Source organism: Paralichthys olivaceus, chromosome 3 (assembly GCF_024713975.1).
Source record: "Paralichthys olivaceus isolate ysfri-2021 chromosome 3, ASM2471397v2, whole genome shotgun sequence".
Classification (NCBI taxonomy): Eukaryota; Metazoa; Chordata; class Actinopteri; order Pleuronectiformes; family Paralichthyidae; genus Paralichthys; species Paralichthys olivaceus.
The window spans coordinates 1,047,012-1,065,000 of NC_091095.1; the positions used below are offsets into that span (position 1 = coordinate 1,047,012).

Sequence of the window (17,989 nt, forward strand, 5' to 3'; positions counted from 1 at the left end):
TAAGTTTTCTGTTTCTATGTTCTGAGCTGGTTTCTTGAAAGCTGTGGCTGCGTTAAAAACTAAATTATAATCAAACACGTTCCAGGATGAATTGACAGATGAATTAATTATTCAATCTTCTGTTAATCAGGTTCAGTTGAGGCTGTTTCTGTCTGAGGCTCGTTAATAATTCAGATTTTAGTCATCAGGCCTTTTTATCCTGGTGCTGCGACCACCGTGTTTTCAGAAGTAAATTATTAATTATTAAAGCAAAGGGACAATAAATCATTAGATTCATCTATCTATAAGGAGCTCGTTGGCTTAATTCCTCCTGCATCCTTTGTCCAGATGTTTCTGAGAGACATTGAGGTGATATACGTTTCATAATTTATTTAAATATATACAAGCTTACGTTAAGTATAGAGCCTGTAAATATCATACAACTTGAGTATAAATGTTCAAAATTAGTTCTGGGACATTTGCCTTCACTGCTCCCTGTGTGAGTTTAGTGGAACAACATCTGTATCCAGAGTTAAACCGTCCAACATCTGGAGGGAGATGTACAGTTCGTCCTCTGTGCTGCTGTGGTTCGGTTTAAAGGGTCAGTTCACTGAAACACAGACAAAGAATCCGTTTGCTCCTCTCAGCTTTGTGGAACCATGATGTCATGTTTTTGATTCGGTGAACTCTTCGAATTGTAAAGAATCCATAAGTTTGTGTGTGTTCATTAAAAAAGGTTTCCCTCGTCCTCCGTCAGCTCCCGTTTGAAATCTCCTTGTATGAAACCATCTTCCTCTAACGTTTCTCCTTCACGAGTCTGATCCTTCAGGTCCTGACACTTCGCACTTCTTTGCCTTTGTCCTCCGTACTTATCTTTTCTTTTATTCATCCTCCGCTCTTTTTCTTCTCCTTGTGTCACGACCCCATTACAGAACTCGCAGGAGGCCGACTCACCTCTCCTCCTTCTGTCCTCTGCTGCTCCCGCTCTCGTCTTTTATCTCTCCTCCACCTTTACCCTCCTCCTGCGTATTTCGCTCTTCACCTCTCTCTCGCTCTCATCCATCCACGTCACGGGCCCTTAGTGACCTGCCTGCCGGTCACTATGGCAACCTGCATCCAGGGTGTCCGCTGCAGGAACCCCAGGGAGAGCCTGTTAGCCTCCTGGAGGTCACCTGAGGCCAGAGGCTGCGGCAGAGTGCTAACTCAGCGCCGGTGATCTGTCACCGGGGCGTAGCTCGCTCCGACCCTCCGCTGGGCCTCGTGTACATCTGCAAACATGTGGCTGTAATTGGCTTTCTGCTGGAGGTGATGTTTGCACCTGAGAAATGATGAGCGCGCTCTAACGGGCTCGGTGGGTGAGGTCACCTCCTGCGGTTAAACTGTTTATTCTTTTTAAAAACTTTACTGTGATCTTTTTATAGATAGATAATGTTCCTCAAATCTTCTAAAACTAAACTTTTTTATTCAGAGCTCAACACTAATGTTGTCTATCTGAAAACTAAAGATACTGATGCAGATATTTGAGATAAATATAAATAACAATATACTTAATAATAACATTGAAGAAATATTCCATTTCATTACGGTGACTAAAATTAAGATTATAAAGAAGATAAACTGACTTTATTTCTAAATGATCTCAGACATTTGTTATTATTGTTCAGATAATCCTCTTCATGTTCTTAAAGAATATATTCATATATTTATTCATAAAACCTCACACACACACACACACACACACATATATATATATATATATAAAAATATATATATGTGTGTGTGTGTGTTCTCACCAGGGAGTCTGTGCATATAGAGTCTGTCTCTCACACTCTGGTTAATTAGCTGCTGCACAGTTGGAGTCCGTCCCTCAGCTGTCCATTACTCTCACACACACACAGACACACTAACACACACACACACACACACAATCACATGTACATATACACACACATGTTTAGCGTGCACTTACAGTACATAGACGCCCCCCCGCCCTCCGGGTTTCATTACAGTTATAAATAATTCAGGGTCTGGGCCTCGAGGCCTCGAGCGTCTGTCAGCATTAGGCAAACAGCAGCGAGTCGACCACGTTATGTTTATGAACCAGCGCCTCCACTCTGTCAGCCACATGCAACACACACATACACATTACACACACACACACACACACACACACTGCATTCATAAACATACACATTATACACACACACACATCAACAATGCATTCATAAACACACATACAAACATACCCTCCTGAGAATTTAACATGTTTTACGGTGGCTGGTTTGTAAAACACACACACACACACACACACACACACACACACACACACACACACAGAGTCTTCGGAACAACCCAATTTCTTTCCAGGGATCAGTTCTGGCTCCAGATGCATTTCCACTCAGTTACAGTCGTCCGCTGGATAAATTGCTGTGTCTCCGCGCTGACAGACATTTCACGGTGGATATCAGGGAGCGAGCCGGAGGTGGCCCTGATTTAAATTACCTCTCAGGTGTCACCGAGGGACGGACGCCGTCGTCCGCTTGTCCTTTGCCTGCTGGTTCTGTTTGTGAAGGACAAACACGACAGACGTTTTCTACACAGCGTCAAGGTCAAATAAAAATGGGAGGGATGATGTTTAATTTAAAATATAATTAACATGAATAATTAATACACATTATTATGAGGGATCAGTTATCATGACAGAGATTAAACCCTTCTTCATATTTTACCTTTTGTTCTGACAGATTCTTCTGTGTAGAAATAAAGATGAGATCACGGTTGGTGTGTTCCTCTTCTTAAAGCTGCCTCTGTCTGTGTGTGCAGGCTCACGAGCGCTCGGAGAGCGTGGAGGTCACGTTCGTCACACAACTCGTCAAGAAGCTGATGATAATCATCGCCCGGCCTGCGCGTCTGCTGGAGTGTCTGGTAAGAACCAGTGAAGAACGTTACACAGTGACTGACCCGGTTCTGTCGCTAAAACAGAAGCATGAAGCAGAAACACTTTGATTATGATTTTCAGAACCAAAGAACCAAAGAGCACATTGATTGTTGAAAATAAGAACACTTACTTTATTCAACCATTTTGGCCACTTTATAAATCTATTGAACTTTTTACTGCACTTCATTTATATTACATTTATTTGAATATAGTCTTTTCATTCAACAGATTATACTAATGACAAGAAATGTATATACATGATATACAATATAAAAAGCAGAGATATATAGATATAATGATAAAACTCTCTGGGGACTTTACCACATTTAGATAAAGGTCTGTGTCTGATGTTAACTGTTAAATATAAACAATAAGAACATAACCTAACTTATAAACCCTCTAATTACAAGGTGAGACAATATATATATATATATATAACAGACAAGCGGAACATAAAACCCACAGACACCATGGAGCTAATTAACATGGAAGCATCCTGCTCCTGTTGTTTCTCTTCATCAGTTCTGCAGTTTTGAATTTTAATCACACGTCTGCACATCACGTGTAAACGAGCGTGTTTGAAAGATCACCGTGAGAAATATGAAGAGAATTAACTGGAATAGCTTTTTCATTTTGCTCAGCTCGACTCCACGCGTGGTTAATAAACAATTTACAACTTCCTGCTCCGCGGCGTGGAATGATTCGGGCACCGCAATTCATTTGTGGACTTCCTCTGAGAATTTTAAATCAGCCTAATGCACACGCACACACGCACGCACGCACACACACACACACACACACACACACACACACACACACACACACACACACACACACAGCAGAGTGAGTCTGGCTGAAGATGTTGAGGTGAAACAGGTGAAAATGACCTTGTGTTGGTCCAAGAAATGAGACGAGGCAGGAGAAAATGAAGAGAGGGAGCTGATGAAGACGAGTGTAAAAGACGGATGGATGATTGGAGGAGCAGTGGAGGGAGAAGAGGGAGGGCAGGAGGGGAGGAGGCCCGAGCACTTACATCGGTAGTTTTGACTAATCACATGCATCTGAAGCTGTGACACCACACGATGGGTTTTTACAAATGGAAGCACACAGATAGGAGTGGGGGGGGGGGGGGGGGGGGGGGGACTGTATGTGTGTGAGTTTCATGGGGGGGCGGGGGGGGGGGGGTATACTTTGTCTTTGTCAGATGACGTGAGAGTACGAAGGCAGAATCGACCACGACGACCTCGACACATCGTTGAGCCACGTCCTCACTCTGCTGATGCTGTTGTTGTTTTTGTGTTGTTGTTTTGTTGTGTGGTTGTGTTATTGTTGTTGTTGTGTTGTTGAGGCTGAAGGTTATTTTCAGTCTGTTTCATTGTTTTTGTTTTTGTGCATCACAACCTACAAACTGCTGCTTGTGGGTCAGAGTCACTCAGCTGAAATAAAAGATAAAAACACAAGTGTCAAAACCTTCAAGACCAAACTACACCTGCGATCAATCCCTGCCTCCTCCATGTTAGCAGCTGGGACAGGAACCAGACCAAAGAAATCTAAGTAGAGGTGAAATTAAAGATGGTTTCTGTCATTGTGCGTAGTTTCTTCATATCTGAGATAGTTTGGCTTCATGTCTGGATAGAGGAAGGAAGTGGAGACGTTTCTTACTTAATTTTTTGTTGGAGCCTCGTTGAGGATAAGAAAGAGTTGATCATCGATGAGGTTTGTTATGAAGATGAACTCTGCTTTGTTTTAAATCCTGATAAACATGTTCTGTCCTCCGATCTGTCTCAGGATGTTGATTCAACAAATGTAATACTCAGATGATGAATGTGTCGTTTACTGCACCAGTGGATTTTCACAGAGACGTTGTGTTTCTCCTGCAGGAGTTTGATCCAGAGGAGTTCTACCACTTGTTGGAAGCAGCAGAGGGTCATGCCAAGGAAGGTCAGGGCATCAAGTCCGACATCCCCAGATACATCATCAGCCAGCTGGGCCTCACCAGGGACCCCCTGGAGGGTAACACCGGACTTTCTTAAAGCATAGTTTTATTTAGTCCGACTGTACTTTACTTTGTGGTACTTTGTTGTACTTGTTGTTTTACTCTGTTGATGGTAGTGACTCATGTGTCTCTCTGTGTAGAAATGGCCCAGCTGAGCAGCTATGACAGCGGGAACCCAGAAACCCCAGAGACCGACGACTCGGTGGACGTGAGCACATGAACAGTTTCCGATAAAGAACAGTTTGAAATATTTGAGTTTTGAAATATGATCTTTTGACTTTTTCCTCTTTTTTGCTGTTTTTCTCTTCAGACTCGAGGAACCACAGTTCCAGCTGCACCGACTCCAAAAACCAAAACACCCAGAGAGGAAGACTTTGAAAACATCAAGCTCATCAGCAACGGGGCTTATGGGTACAAACACACGACGACAGCTCGCAAAATATTCTCTACCATTCGAAGTAAAACCTTCACAGAAACATTGATTCAAATGTTATCGAATATAAGAATATCTGTGGTTTCTTCTTTGTTGGTAGTGCTGTGTTTCTGGTGCGTCACAAAGAGACCCGGCAGCGTTTCGCCATGAAGAAGATCAACAAGCAGAACCTGATCCTGAGGAACCAGATCCAACAGGCCTTCGTGGAAAGAGACATCCTGACGTTCGCAGAGAACCCGTTTGTCGTCTCCATGTTCTGCTCTTTTGAGACCAGGCGGCACCTCTGCATGGTGATGGAGTACGTGGAGGGTGAGGCGTTTATTGTGCTGTTACAGTTTCAGTCGCGGTGGGAGGACTGCGTTGTCTGATGATGTTGTGGCGGCTCTCGTCTGTAGGTGGCGACTGTGCCACGCTGCTGAAGAACATCGGGGCGCTGCCGGTCGACATGGCTCGAATGTACTTCGCAGAAACCGTCCTCGCGCTCGAGTATCTTCACAACTACGGCATCGTACACCGAGACCTCAAACCTGACAAGTGAGACACACGTTTCCTCTTCCTGTTCCGTTTTTACAATTTTAAACTCAGGAAGCATTTTGAGACGTGCTCTTTCATGTCCTCTCCTCAAGTCTTCTCATCACGTCCATGGGACACATCAAGCTGACGGACTTCGGCCTCTCAAAGATCGGTTTGATGAGTTTGACCACAAACTTGTACGAAGGACACATCGAGAAAGACACCAGAGAGTTCCTGGACAAACAGGTGACGCTCAGAGCTTCACCCTCCGGCTCCCTCCTGTGTTTTCATGGCTTCATTTTATTTCACCTCTCGCCTGTTTGTTGTGAGATTTCTCCCTCTGCTGTGTTTTAGATTAAATATTTATTCATCCCACAACGGGGAAATTTACATTTACACATGTATATATATATTTTATGTTCCTTTACATTTTATTTGCATAAAGATTGTGGTTGTTGTGACATGTTGCTGCGCCCTCAGCTGACCCTCTGCGTTGTTGCCCCCTCAGGTGTGCGGTACTCCAGAATACATCGCTCCAGAGGTCATTCTGCGTCAGGGCTACGGGAAGCCGGTGGACTGGTGGGCGATGGGCGTCATCCTGTACGAGTTCCTGGTGGGCTGCGCTCCGTTCTTCGGAGACACGCCGGAGGAGCTGTTTGGTCAGGTCATCAGCGGTGAGTCGATCATCTGCAGCAACAACACACCGAGAAACGGAAACCGTTCGTTCAGTGTAATGGATGTGTGCAATTCAAGAGAGGAGGATTCAGAGGATGATTGAACCGTTTCTGAAGCCGACTCCACGTCTCAGAGGCAGAGAGTCTTTTATTATAGATATCAAAGGGTTCAAAATGTTTGTGGTCTGTCTGTCTGTCTGTCTGTCTGTCTGTCTGTCCTGGTTCCTTCTCTCTCCTTCTTCTCTTTGAGGAAATCAATGATCGTAAACCTGCATCGATCCCTGAACGTCTCTGTTATGACCGTCTCAGTCCGTCTCTCCGTATTGATGCAGCGCTGATAAAGAGCCCAAGGCCTCAGCTGTGTTCTGTGTCTCTCTCTCTCTGATATTTATCACTGATTCTCAAACTGGAGATTAATGAGAAGGATGATGAGTGAAACTACCGACGTGTGAGGCATGATGGGAAATTAACTAAAAACCAGATAATTCTCACTCCCGATTTTCTGTCTGAGTCTGAGCACTTTATTATTTTGTTCATGGAAGCACGTGTTTATATTTGTGTGTTTGTTTTAGATGAAATCATTTGGCCAGAGGAAGAGGAGGCTCTGCCTCAGGAGGCTCAGGATCTCATCTGCAAACTGCTGAGACAAAACCCACTGGAGAGACTGGGCACAGGTAACACACACACACACACACACGCACACACACTGGACAAACTAAAGTAGAAATTATTTCCTTTTTTTACTCAAGTTACTAAAATATCTGCAGAAAAGATTTTTAAAATAAACTTGGATTTCTGTAGACAGATATTTTATATATATATATTATATTTTATCAGCAGAGTAAATCATTTCCTGACACATGAACACGTTTCCTTACACCAGTCAGATCTTACTGAAGTGTTGCCTCATCTCTCTCTTTGTTCCTCCACTTGTCACCCCCACCCCCTGTTCTCCGTCCTCTCCATCACCTCCCTCTCTCCTCCCTCTCTCCTCCCTCTCCGCAGGGAGTGCCTTTGAGGTGAAGCAGCACTCGTTCTTCACAGAGCTGGACTGGAACAGCCTGCTGAGGCAGAAAGCCGAGTTCATCCCTCAGCTGGAGTCTGAGGACGACACCAGTTACTTCGACAGTACGTCACACACGTCGACCGACTGCTCCTCACACCGAGGAGAGAGAAACTCTTCACCAGAGGGAAACTTAGCAGTGAAAATAATCTCCTGTATCTGTGTGTGTCTGACAGCACGCTCTGATCGGTACCACCACGTGGATTCAGAGGAGGAAGACGACACCAATGACGACGAACACGTGGAGATTCGACAGTTCTCCTCCTGCTCTCCTCGCTTCAGCAAGGTACAGACTGAGGAGATTTCTAGTTCTCATGATCTGTCTCTATATTTGCGAGATTACATTATTCCATCTCCACCTGAGAACATTCCAATCTTCTTCTCTGAGGTTAGAAGACGTGGACGGCCTCCGCTGTGACTTCAGATCTAAATGAATTGTCTCCTGTGTGTTTGTGTCCCGCAGGTTTACAGCAGCATGGAGCGTCTGTCTCTGCACGAGGAGAAGAGGACTCCACCTCCCACCAAACGCAGCCTCAGTGAGGAAGGAGGAGATCGGATCGACAGCCTGAGTGGACTGAAATCCAGAGATCGATCGTGGCTGGTGGGATCTCCAGAGATGTGAGTTCTTCACCTTCACACAAACAGGAGGCTGTTATCTAAAAGTCTAGATCAGTAAATATGTTTCCAGAGAAGAAGAGGACAATAGAGCACGATGACGTATAAACATGTTTTTAAGTAATTATATATAAACGTGTCCATGAAGTCGTCTTTATATTTTGAGGTTTTTGAGGTGTCTGATCTTTTGTCTGCTTCATTTCTCTCCAGCCTGCGGAAGCGTTTGTCTGTCTCAGAGTCGTCGCACACGGAGAGCGACTCCAGCCCTCCTCTGACAGTCCGGCGGCGCTGCTGCTCGGCCATCATCGAGATGCCACGCTTTGCCATTTCCTCTGAGGAGGAAGGACAAGGTAACAGCTACAGGAAGGAGCAGCCGATGGTCACTCTGTCGTCCATGTCGGCTCAGAGACAGCGGACAGAACAAGAGACAGTTATTGAGCCTCCTGTTGGAAAACATCTTTCACCAGGAGACACACCCGACTCTCTGTCTTCTCTGTTGGGAATCAATCCTACGAGCTTCATGTTCCCCCCGTGTGTCTCTCAGGTGCAGCTGGAAGCCGGAAGAGTCCCAGCCTGAGTGCGTTGAGGGGCCCCCGGAGCGATGAGCTGCCCCTCGCCATCCCAGAGCTCCCAGTGGAGAGAGAGCTGAAGCTGGACGAGTCTCCCACCACCTCGAGCTCCGCCTCCAGTCAGCTGAGCAAGGCCACGCTCACACGTCAGTACAAACGCAAACCGTGAAGACACACAACGCAAACATCACAAGACATAAATATATAAATATATCAATCCAGAAGTGGATCGAGAAAAGTTGAGAATCTGAGTTACAGGAACATGAACTGTGTAGGTGTGATGATAAATATTTTACTGCTCTGAAAAGTGATTAAATGTTGTTTGAGGAGCATTAATTATGATTTTAACGTATTTTAATTGATCACTAATACACTGACTTCACTGTTCTTCTTACTTTACTCACTTCCTGTCAGAGAGCAATTTAAAACCTTCTGTAAATCTCTTAATGTTTGGGTTGAAAAAGTCTTAACTCTGATATTCTTACAGAAAGAAACAGTCTGAGTTTAACTTGAACATCTTAACTCCTCCCTCTTCCTGTCTCCGCAGCGGGCAGCTCCGGCGATGTGTGTGAACGTGGTAACGGCGGTAACGGCCGAGCAGCTAGAGCAGACAGCGACTCTCCATCGACTCCTAAAGCCATCAGTGACCTGGCTGCTCGCAGGGCTCGTCATCGCCTGCTGTCCGGAGACGCGGACAAACACACGACCACTCAGAGCTCCAGGCCGCTCAACAAGGTCATCAAGTCGGCCTCCGCCACCACGCTGTCGCTCATGATCCCTGCAGGTCAGTGCGTCAGGCCGAGAAACACGAGGGTCGCATTTCATTTCTTTTAAATCAAACAAATCTTTAAATTTACGTACCTCAGTTTACAAAATGTACTTTTTCTCTCAGACCACCACGGAGCGTCCCCGCTGGCCAGCCCCATGTCCCCCCACTCACTGTCGTCCAATCCGTCGTCCCGAGACTCCTCGCCGAGCCGGGATCTGTCCCCGGCCGTGACCAATGTCAAACCCGCCATCGTGATCCACAGAGCTGGAAAGAAGTACGGCTTCACCCTGAGAGCGATCCGGGTCTACATGGGAGACTCTGACATCTACACCGTGCATCACATGGTCTGGGTGAGGTCACACTCACAGACATCAGTGATTTGATTTTGAAACCAGGATCACGTTAAACATGTGAACACGACATGAATCACCTGATCCTGTCATCTTAAGATGAAGGAACAACATATTAACTACACGCGTGTTCACGTGAGAGAGCTTCTGTGATGGAGCTGGGATTCTGGTTGTTGACAGAAGATGGCAGCAAACAACAAGACAACAACTAACTCCCTCTCTCTCCCTCTCTCTGTCTCTCTCTCTCTCTCCCTCCCTCTCTCTCCCTCCCTCCCTCTGTCTCTCTCCCCCTCCCTCCCTCCCTCTGTCTCTCTCTCTCTCCCTCCATCTCTCTCTCTCCCTCCCCCTCTCTCTCTCTCTCTGCTCGCCCTCAGCACGTGGAGGACGGGGGTCCGGCCCACGACGCAGGGCTGAGGGAGGGAGACCTCATCACCCACGTCAACGGAGAACCGGTCCATGGTCTGGTTCACACCGAGGTGGTGGAGCTCATACTGAAGGTAGTGATGATACTACTACTACTACTAATAATAATAATAATATGAAAGAAAATATAAATAGAGTAAAACATTTTAGAATTATTAAAATATTGTGATCAAAGGTTTGAAAGAAACAAACGGACGAAGCACAGATATAAAAATGTGTGTTTAAGAAATGTAAAGTTTTTAGTTTCGTCTACTCCCACATTGTCAAATGACCACGACTGCTTCTGTGCCGGTGAACTAAAATATAAATGTAAAGAAGAGGATGTTTTCCTGTGGTTCCTCAGAGCGGCGCCAAAGTGTCCATCTCCGCCACCCCCTTTGAAAACACGTCCATCAAAGTCGGGCCCGCCCGAAAGACGAGCAGCAAATCCAAGATGGCGAGACGCAACAAGAAGACCAAGACCAAGGAGGGTCAGGAGAGGTGAGACTCGCCTGTGTGACGTCAGACTCGTCTGTGTCTTAAAGACGTGTCCACACGTGGATTGGTGGACTGATCCGTCTCTCTGTGTCTCGCAGTAAGAAGAGAACGTCTCTGTTCAGGAAGATCACCAAGCAGGCGTCTCTCCTCCACACCAGCCGCAGTCTGTCCTCTCTGAACCGCTCCCTGTCGTCAGGGGAGAGTGGCCCCGGCTCTCCGACACACAACCTGTCACCACGGAGCCCAACGCAGGGCTACAGGTCCACGCCAGACTCCGCCCACTCAGGTGAGAGACACTCACCTGTGAGACACCGACACTCAGATTTGAATGTAACTGCAGAAGGATTTTATTCATATATAACATCTCTCTCTCTCTCTCTCTTCTCCTCAGTTGGTGGAAACTCGTCCCAGAGCAGCTCCCCGAGCTCCAGCGTCCCAAACTCCCCTGCGAGCTCCGGCCACATCCGGCCCAGCTCTCTGCACGGCCTCGCCCCAAAGCTCCAGCGACAGTATCGCTCGCCCCGACGCAAGTCTGCCGGCAACATCCCCCTCTCCCCTCTGGCTCGCACGCCTTCGCCCACACCTCAGAGCAGCTCGCCACAGCGCTCCCCCTCCCCTCTGCCCAGCCACGCTCTGGGACAGTCCGCCGTGGGACAGTCGTTCCCTGTGAAGCTCCACTCCTCCCCTCCCCTGGTGAGGCAGATATCCAGACCTAAGAGCGCAGAGCCTCCGCGCTCTCCGCTCCTCAAGAGGGTGCAGTCGGCCGAGAAGCTGGCCGCCTCCCTCTCTAACCCCCCCTCCTCTCCCTCCGGCGTGGCGGCGGTGGGAGCGGCGGTGGGGAGTCGTAAACACAGTCTGGACATCTCACACTCAGAGTTCAAGAAGGAGATTCTCCAGAGGGAGCCGAGTCTCCAGAGTCTTCAGGTTCGAGTTTAATCACAAAGACTTCAGCTCTGACAGCCGACGATGATTCTATTAGAATAAATCATTTAACTTAAAGAGTAAAATCACGACATCAGCAGGAAGATGTTGGGACTCATGAATCATTTTAGTTTAACTTAGGTTCAGACAATAAATGTAAACATGAAGAGGTTTTATTTTATTCTGACGTCCTGATTTAATTTAATGTCTGACGATGTTTAATTTACAGTTTGTGTAGAAACTGATTTGCCTGTTTTCAGATTATATTTTGACGGAGTGTATTCTCCTCTCTGACCTCTAGGAGTCGGCCAGCGAGGGCGTGCTGTCCCCGGCAGGTCGTGGCGTGGAGAAGGGCAGCCTGCAGAAGCACTCGTCCTCGTCATCTAGAAAGTTGGGACGTCAGGAAGGCGACGGCGGCGGCCTGATCCCCGTGTCCGGTTCTCTGGGCCTCGCCCCCGGGAAGAGCAAGCTGAAGGACAAGCTGTCGGCCATCCGGCAGGACAGAGCCGAGCGGAGAGAGTCGCTGCAGAAGCAGGACGCCATCCACGAGGTGGACTCGTCTGAGGACGAAACAGATGAGGGCTCAGAGGACAGCCAGGACGGACGCAGGGGGACGACCTTCACTCCTCCTCCCCTCCTCAGGCCCACCACTGTGAGGACAGGCCCCGGAGGCACCCTGCCCTCCCTCTGCCTCTCCCCCAGCACCCCCCATGCTACTTTCACCCACACAGGGCCCTCGCAGGCCGCCAGGCCGACCCTCCCCTCGGTGACAGAGACAAAGTCTGGACTGAGACAGGGAAGCTCTGCCTCGTCCTCAGAAGACGCCCTGAGACAAGAGAGGAAAGTTCTGGAGCAGGGCGCCACCACTAAACCCCTCCCCTTCTCCACTCCAGGCAGTGCGTTCATCTCCGTCAGCAAAGACACGTTCCTCAAACCGGCAACTCCTCCAGACTCCAGGAGTCTCCGAGCGAGACCTGGACCCTCAGAGTCCAGAGCTGAAGACCGAACCCTGGTCAGCCCTAAAACCACAAGCCCATCGACCGCCATCACTGCAAGCTCTCCCGACTGCAGGGCGACCACAGACTGCACAAGCACCACAGACCGCAGTACGACCACGAGTGAGACCACGAGCGCCACAGACCAAACCACTGAGACTCCCCGCGCCTCCTGCTCCTCCCCCGGCGTACCGAAGCAGAAGAAGGAGGCAGACAACCGGAGACTCTGCGCCGCTGTGGCTGCCGCCACTACGAGCGTGTCGCCGTTATCCACCTCAAGCTCCAACTCGAGCTCAAGCTCTCCAGTTCCGCCCCCTGAGAGCGGCGTGGACAAAGTTGTGTCCCAGCTGGCAATGGTAGCAAAGAGCGTCCTCGGTCCCGTCAAACTGACCACGGCCGCAGACACGAAGGAGCAGAAGCCGCCGACTGACGCTCACTCGTTTCCCTCCAAACAGCTTCCTGCCCCTCAGTCGCCGACCCGACAGAGAACTGAGCGAGTTGCGTCACTGAACGTCTCGCAGACATCGGTCAAACCCTCGACCCAAAAAGACTTTGCACCCCCGGCGCCACCGTCCCGCAAGGACGCCCCCGACCGACCAGACAGACCCACATCAGGGTCTGTGAGTCGGGAGAGCGCTGCCGCCTCAGCGTCTGCACAGCGGCCGGGAGCGACAGCGGCAGCTCGGCCCGCCCTCAACTCAAGCCCCCCCGCCACTGCAGCATCTGAGCCACCGCGCAAGAGGTCCGAACCCCAGACAACTGCAGCCGCCGCCATGTCCGCCTCCTCGCCACATGACAAAGCAACCACCAAGAAGACGTAGCAGCAGAATGTCGCGATCACATGACTCGGCGTCGGCCGCAGGCCCTGAGACCCTCTCGCCGCATGTTTGGAGGAAAACAACAGAATCACAACTTCACACTGAAACTGAGAGTTTGACTTTAACGTGAGCGACGGAGAGCGGTCAGACGCGGTCGACCTCTTTCCATTCCAGACGCTTCGGTTCCTGCGTTTCGACCAAAAAACACGAGGAGTCTCGTCTTTCTCTTTTTCTTGAAGGGGCCGGAAATAAAGAGCTCGTGGTTCGTTCACAAACAAACTCACTCCCAGTTTTTCTGCTGCTTCATCATCGACCTTCATGTTCATCACAGACGCTCGTCTCCTCCTCTCAGCCCCTCCTCCCGGCGCACGTTTAGCGTAAATTCATTACAGTTTGTTTAATGAGCGTAAATCTGTGCGGTCGTTGTGCGGTCAGCACCGAGAACCAGGACAGATTCAATTCTGCTCCGGTCCCTGAAGATCCGACTCGGCAGCTCCTGGGTCAGATCGAGGTTTGACTGACGAGTGCAGAAGACACAGTAAAGATCTGAACTCTGGATCTCGACGAACTTGACGTTCTCTGTGGCAAATTAGTTTCCGAGTTGATTTTCACATATTTGGAAACACAGACGTCCTGAAACTGGATAAATCGCATCGTTAGCTAAGATGCTACAGGATCCAGTTTTTATCGTCAGTTTCATTCCTCAGATTGTCTCAGTCGTTTCTCAGCATTTTAATCGCGCTCGCTCGCTCTTTTTTTTTTTATAAGTTGCTGCAGTCATTTCATTTCCTCTAAACGCTGACTGACGTTAATAGATTCAGATTCAGTAAACCGAGGCTTGACCCAGCATATCAGCAAGATTCATTACGTTTTGATCCGATGGTTTTGTTAGACGAGGGGGCCCCCGGGTCCCTCTCGCCCGGGGGCCCCTGAAGTCCCCTGAGAGCTCCTGCTCGTCGTGTCATCTGACCAAACGTTTAGTTCCCAACTCAAAACAAAGTCGAGGGTTTCAATCGTCCTCTGAATTTCTGGGTTCTGAGCTGCAGCGGAGGATTTAAACTGAGGAAACGTTGTCCGACCACCAACTCCGTCATTTCCTGCCCCGTCAGCCTTTTGTTTTCTGGACCAAGTCGCTGTGTTTGAAATCCTGTGAAGTGACCAGACTTTCCTTTGTGTCGGTGCGAGGGAGACGTTCATCTGTGCATGTGTGTAAATATAAGAGTATTTATCTGTTGTACTTCAGTTTTATACCCTGAGTGTGTGTGTGTGTGTGTGTGTGTGTGTGTGTGTGTGTGTGTGTGTTTCTTCTCATCCTTCATTCCTCTTCATTCTCTGCAGTTTATTTTTTGCTTCCGTTCGAGTCCCGTGTTGAAGAACGTCGTCACGTTTGAACGTTTCCTGCCGTTTGTGAGAAGCAGGTCGTCGCTGTGAGTTGATGGCGAGCGACGCCCCCCTCGGTGTTTCACTGACTCCAGTTTGACGGACTCTGTTGAACTGACTCTGTCGTGTTTACATGTGGTTTTCGTTCTCGTGTTCTTTTTGTTGATGGAACTTGTTGCCTGTAGCAATCAAACCTCCTCGGGCCTCCGCGTGTTCAGGCCTCCGTGTGTCACCAGAAACTCAGACGTGGGTTTGTGGTGAATGAGAAATGTCTTCATCACTTTGTTGTTTCTCGAGACAAATCAAACGTTTGTGCCTGAAAACTTCGTCTGCTCAGTGATCCCGACTCTTCAGGACGTCTTTCATCCAGACGCTCGGCTCCTCTGAGCAGCTTTGTCTCTGAAAAATCTTCTGCTCCAGTTTGAGATCTGATCTGAGATCTGGTCTGGACACGTTCTTCATCTGAGCTGCGCTGACACACACACACACACACACACACACACACATAGAACACACACACACACACACACACACACACACACACACACCTTCTCCCGTGTGTAAAAGATGCTGGTGCAGCCATCTGCTGGAGAGTGAAGCAAGTGTCAGTTTCCCTGGTAGAGTCATTAATCTCAAGCCCAGAGCCACACACACACACACACACACACACACATAGAACACACACATAAAACACACACGTAGAACACACACACACACACACATAGAACACACACATAGAACACACACACACATAGAACACACACATAAAACAAACACACACATACAAGGTTGGGTCGGCCAACAACAACAGTAGCCAGCGTCCCTCAGGCTCCTTCCGTTCGGTTACACTCAGCATTTTGTTCGATGTGTTTACCCATCATGCACCTCTGCTGCTCTGTGGCCACGTTCACTGAGAGCTCAGCAGAGTTTGAGTTCTTCAGATCTGTTTGAATTGTGATTGATCAGAGCGAGTTTCTGTCTCTGAGGCTCAAACGGGACTTGAACTTGTGACTGTCGGTATGAAAAGGTACGAGCTGAAGCCTAATGACCACTGACACACACACACACACACACACACACACACACACACACTCACACACTCACTCTCCTGCAGACGTTTTAGTAGTTCAGTGTTTCCATGTTGTGTGTTTTCTCTGTGGCACACGAGTGATGAAGAGGAGGAGGAGGAAGATTCAGCCGTGCACCGTAAAAGCTTGAGTGAGATAAAAACATTGCTGAGTAAAACCAGTGCAATATCTTTTTATTTTTTATTGTGGTAATCGCATGTTGTTGTCAATCTTACCTTACGACAATAATAAAGTTTTTTTTATGTACAGCTCCGTGTGTTTTGTGGTGATTTTTTTTTTATTGTCGTCTTTAACGTGATGCTTTTTACATTAATAATTAACTTTGGGAAAGATTTCAGCTTCTGGACACGAAGCTGTAAACAGACTGAAAACTGCTGCGCTGTAAAAAATCGAATTTATTTTTTACCAGTGTGACGTTTCCTTCGTCCTTTAGTTTGAATTTTAAAGTGAAAAGTTTTCACATCAGCTGCTGAACGAGAACAAGATGTAAAAACTTGTTGTGGTTCAGTTTTGTGTCTTTTCCTCTTTTTCTTTGTTTCTTTGATCCACAAACAGTTAAACTTCTGAGGTTCTGACTTTGAACTTGATCCTCGACTCTCCTGCTGTCAAACTAATTCTCACATGAACCACGATCTTCGTCCTTTCAGAGCGAAACACCGACTCTAAATCGCGTTGAAATCGTCTGTGAGGGATCAGTAAAGTGGCTCCGGCTCTTTGTGAAGCTTCAGATGCAGGAAGCAGCTGCTGGACGTCGTCTCTGCAGGAGGCTTCAGGCGTCTCCATGCTCCTCAGAGACCAGAGCTGCAGCGAGGCCTGCAGTGCATCTACGGGGGGGGGGGGGGGGGGGGGGGGGGGGTGATGACTAATCCGTGTAGAGCCGCGGGGCCGAGGAAGAAGCGGCGGTGAAACAGAACTCCATTAGCTTCTCACTGAAGCTCCTCACTCTCCCGCCAATCGACTTCTGAGGTCAAGGGTCACGTCGCCTGATTTAAACACCACCTACCATTGCATTCTGGGATAATTGGGCCCCCCCCCCCTCTCTCTGCCTCACCCGTCCCTCCAACATCTCGACTCCTTCCATCCATCCAAGCGTCTGCAGCGAGCTGTCAGGGAGCGAGGGGCCCCTCAGTCTTTACAGGAGGTCCTGAGGGGACGGAGGAGGTGGTGGTGAGGAGGAGCTCTGACAGCACACACACACACACACACACACACACACACACACACACACACAGGGCGGGAGCAGCAGTGACAGGAGGCAGCGCAGGGTGATGAATTGCCAGCTTCGCCTCGCTCTGACACGGCTCTACATGACCGGGCAAATTCATTCCTGCTGCTGGAGGAGAGGAAGAGTAGATGGAGAGGAAGAGTAGATGGAGAGGAAGAGTAGATGGAGAGGAAGAGGGAGAAGAAGGGGTGAGGAGATGACAGGAGAGGAGAAGAGAGGAAGACCTGAGCTCAGTTCATCAACCAGATCAGAAAAGTGCTTCTCACTAACTTTTCATTTTGAGTTGAGTCAAACCAAGAGGTCACATGACAATAAGTTTCTTCAAATGTTTGACTTCTTCCTCTAACGAACGACAAAACTTTGATCGTCATCTTCATCGTCCTCCTCAGAGCAGGACAAACATCAAAGTTACTTCTTCCACTTCCTCGTCGTCATTAACGAGCGGACTGATCAGATCTGCCTTGTGATTGGTCGGAACCTGGCCGAGCGACTCCCATTACTCCCTGTGTTCTAATTGGTCTCTGCAGGAAGCAGGTGGACTTAATGAGGCGTGTTGTGGTGATGTATGTTTCCTGTAACGTCCCGACGCACCTGAGACGATGACGCCTGTGAGACTAATAGAGCAGGAAGTGTCTGAGACGAGATGAAGACAAACTGCAGGACAAGAGAGAAGATGGAGTCGGACGCTGCAGCTCGTCATCAGCAGATTATTATAACAGTTGGTCATCTCTCCGCTCGGCGGACTTTGTGCCAGCGTTCATCA

The 17,989-nt window shown here is 48.4% G+C and overlaps 1 protein-coding gene across 10 annotated transcripts in view; it reads left to right on the forward strand.

Annotated features, from left to right (window-relative positions):
• The window catches only part of mast2 (microtubule associated serine/threonine kinase 2), a 104,194-nt gene extending 87,945 nt beyond the window's left edge, over nt 1-16,249 (forward strand). For all 10 annotated transcript variants that reach the window (XM_069522709.1, XM_069522710.1, XM_069522711.1 and 7 more), the window contains 21 exons: nt 2,803-2,904; nt 4,798-4,930; nt 5,054-5,121; nt 5,224-5,324; nt 5,447-5,655; nt 5,742-5,880; nt 5,973-6,105; nt 6,368-6,533; nt 7,106-7,207; nt 7,539-7,661; nt 7,773-7,882; nt 8,060-8,214; nt 8,422-8,561; nt 8,756-8,926; nt 9,328-9,564; nt 9,673-9,899; nt 10,274-10,396; nt 10,666-10,802; nt 10,898-11,085; nt 11,191-11,723; nt 12,022-16,249. In XM_069522709.1, the coding sequence (XP_069378810.1) occupies nt 2,803-2,904; nt 4,798-4,930; nt 5,054-5,121; nt 5,224-5,324; nt 5,447-5,655; nt 5,742-5,880; nt 5,973-6,105; nt 6,368-6,533; nt 7,106-7,207; nt 7,539-7,661; nt 7,773-7,882; nt 8,060-8,214; nt 8,422-8,561; nt 8,756-8,926; nt 9,328-9,564; nt 9,673-9,899; nt 10,274-10,396; nt 10,666-10,802; nt 10,898-11,085; nt 11,191-11,723; nt 12,022-13,536 (4,812 nt within the window). In that variant the 3' untranslated portion in view covers nt 13,537-16,249. The remainder of the gene's footprint in view (nt 1-2,802; nt 2,905-4,797; nt 4,931-5,053; nt 5,122-5,223; nt 5,325-5,446; nt 5,656-5,741; nt 5,881-5,972; nt 6,106-6,367; nt 6,534-7,105; nt 7,208-7,538; nt 7,662-7,772; nt 7,883-8,059; nt 8,215-8,421; nt 8,562-8,755; nt 8,927-9,327; nt 9,565-9,672; nt 9,900-10,273; nt 10,397-10,665; nt 10,803-10,897; nt 11,086-11,190; nt 11,724-12,021) is intronic.
• Nucleotides 16,250-17,989: the final 1,740 nt, after the last annotated feature.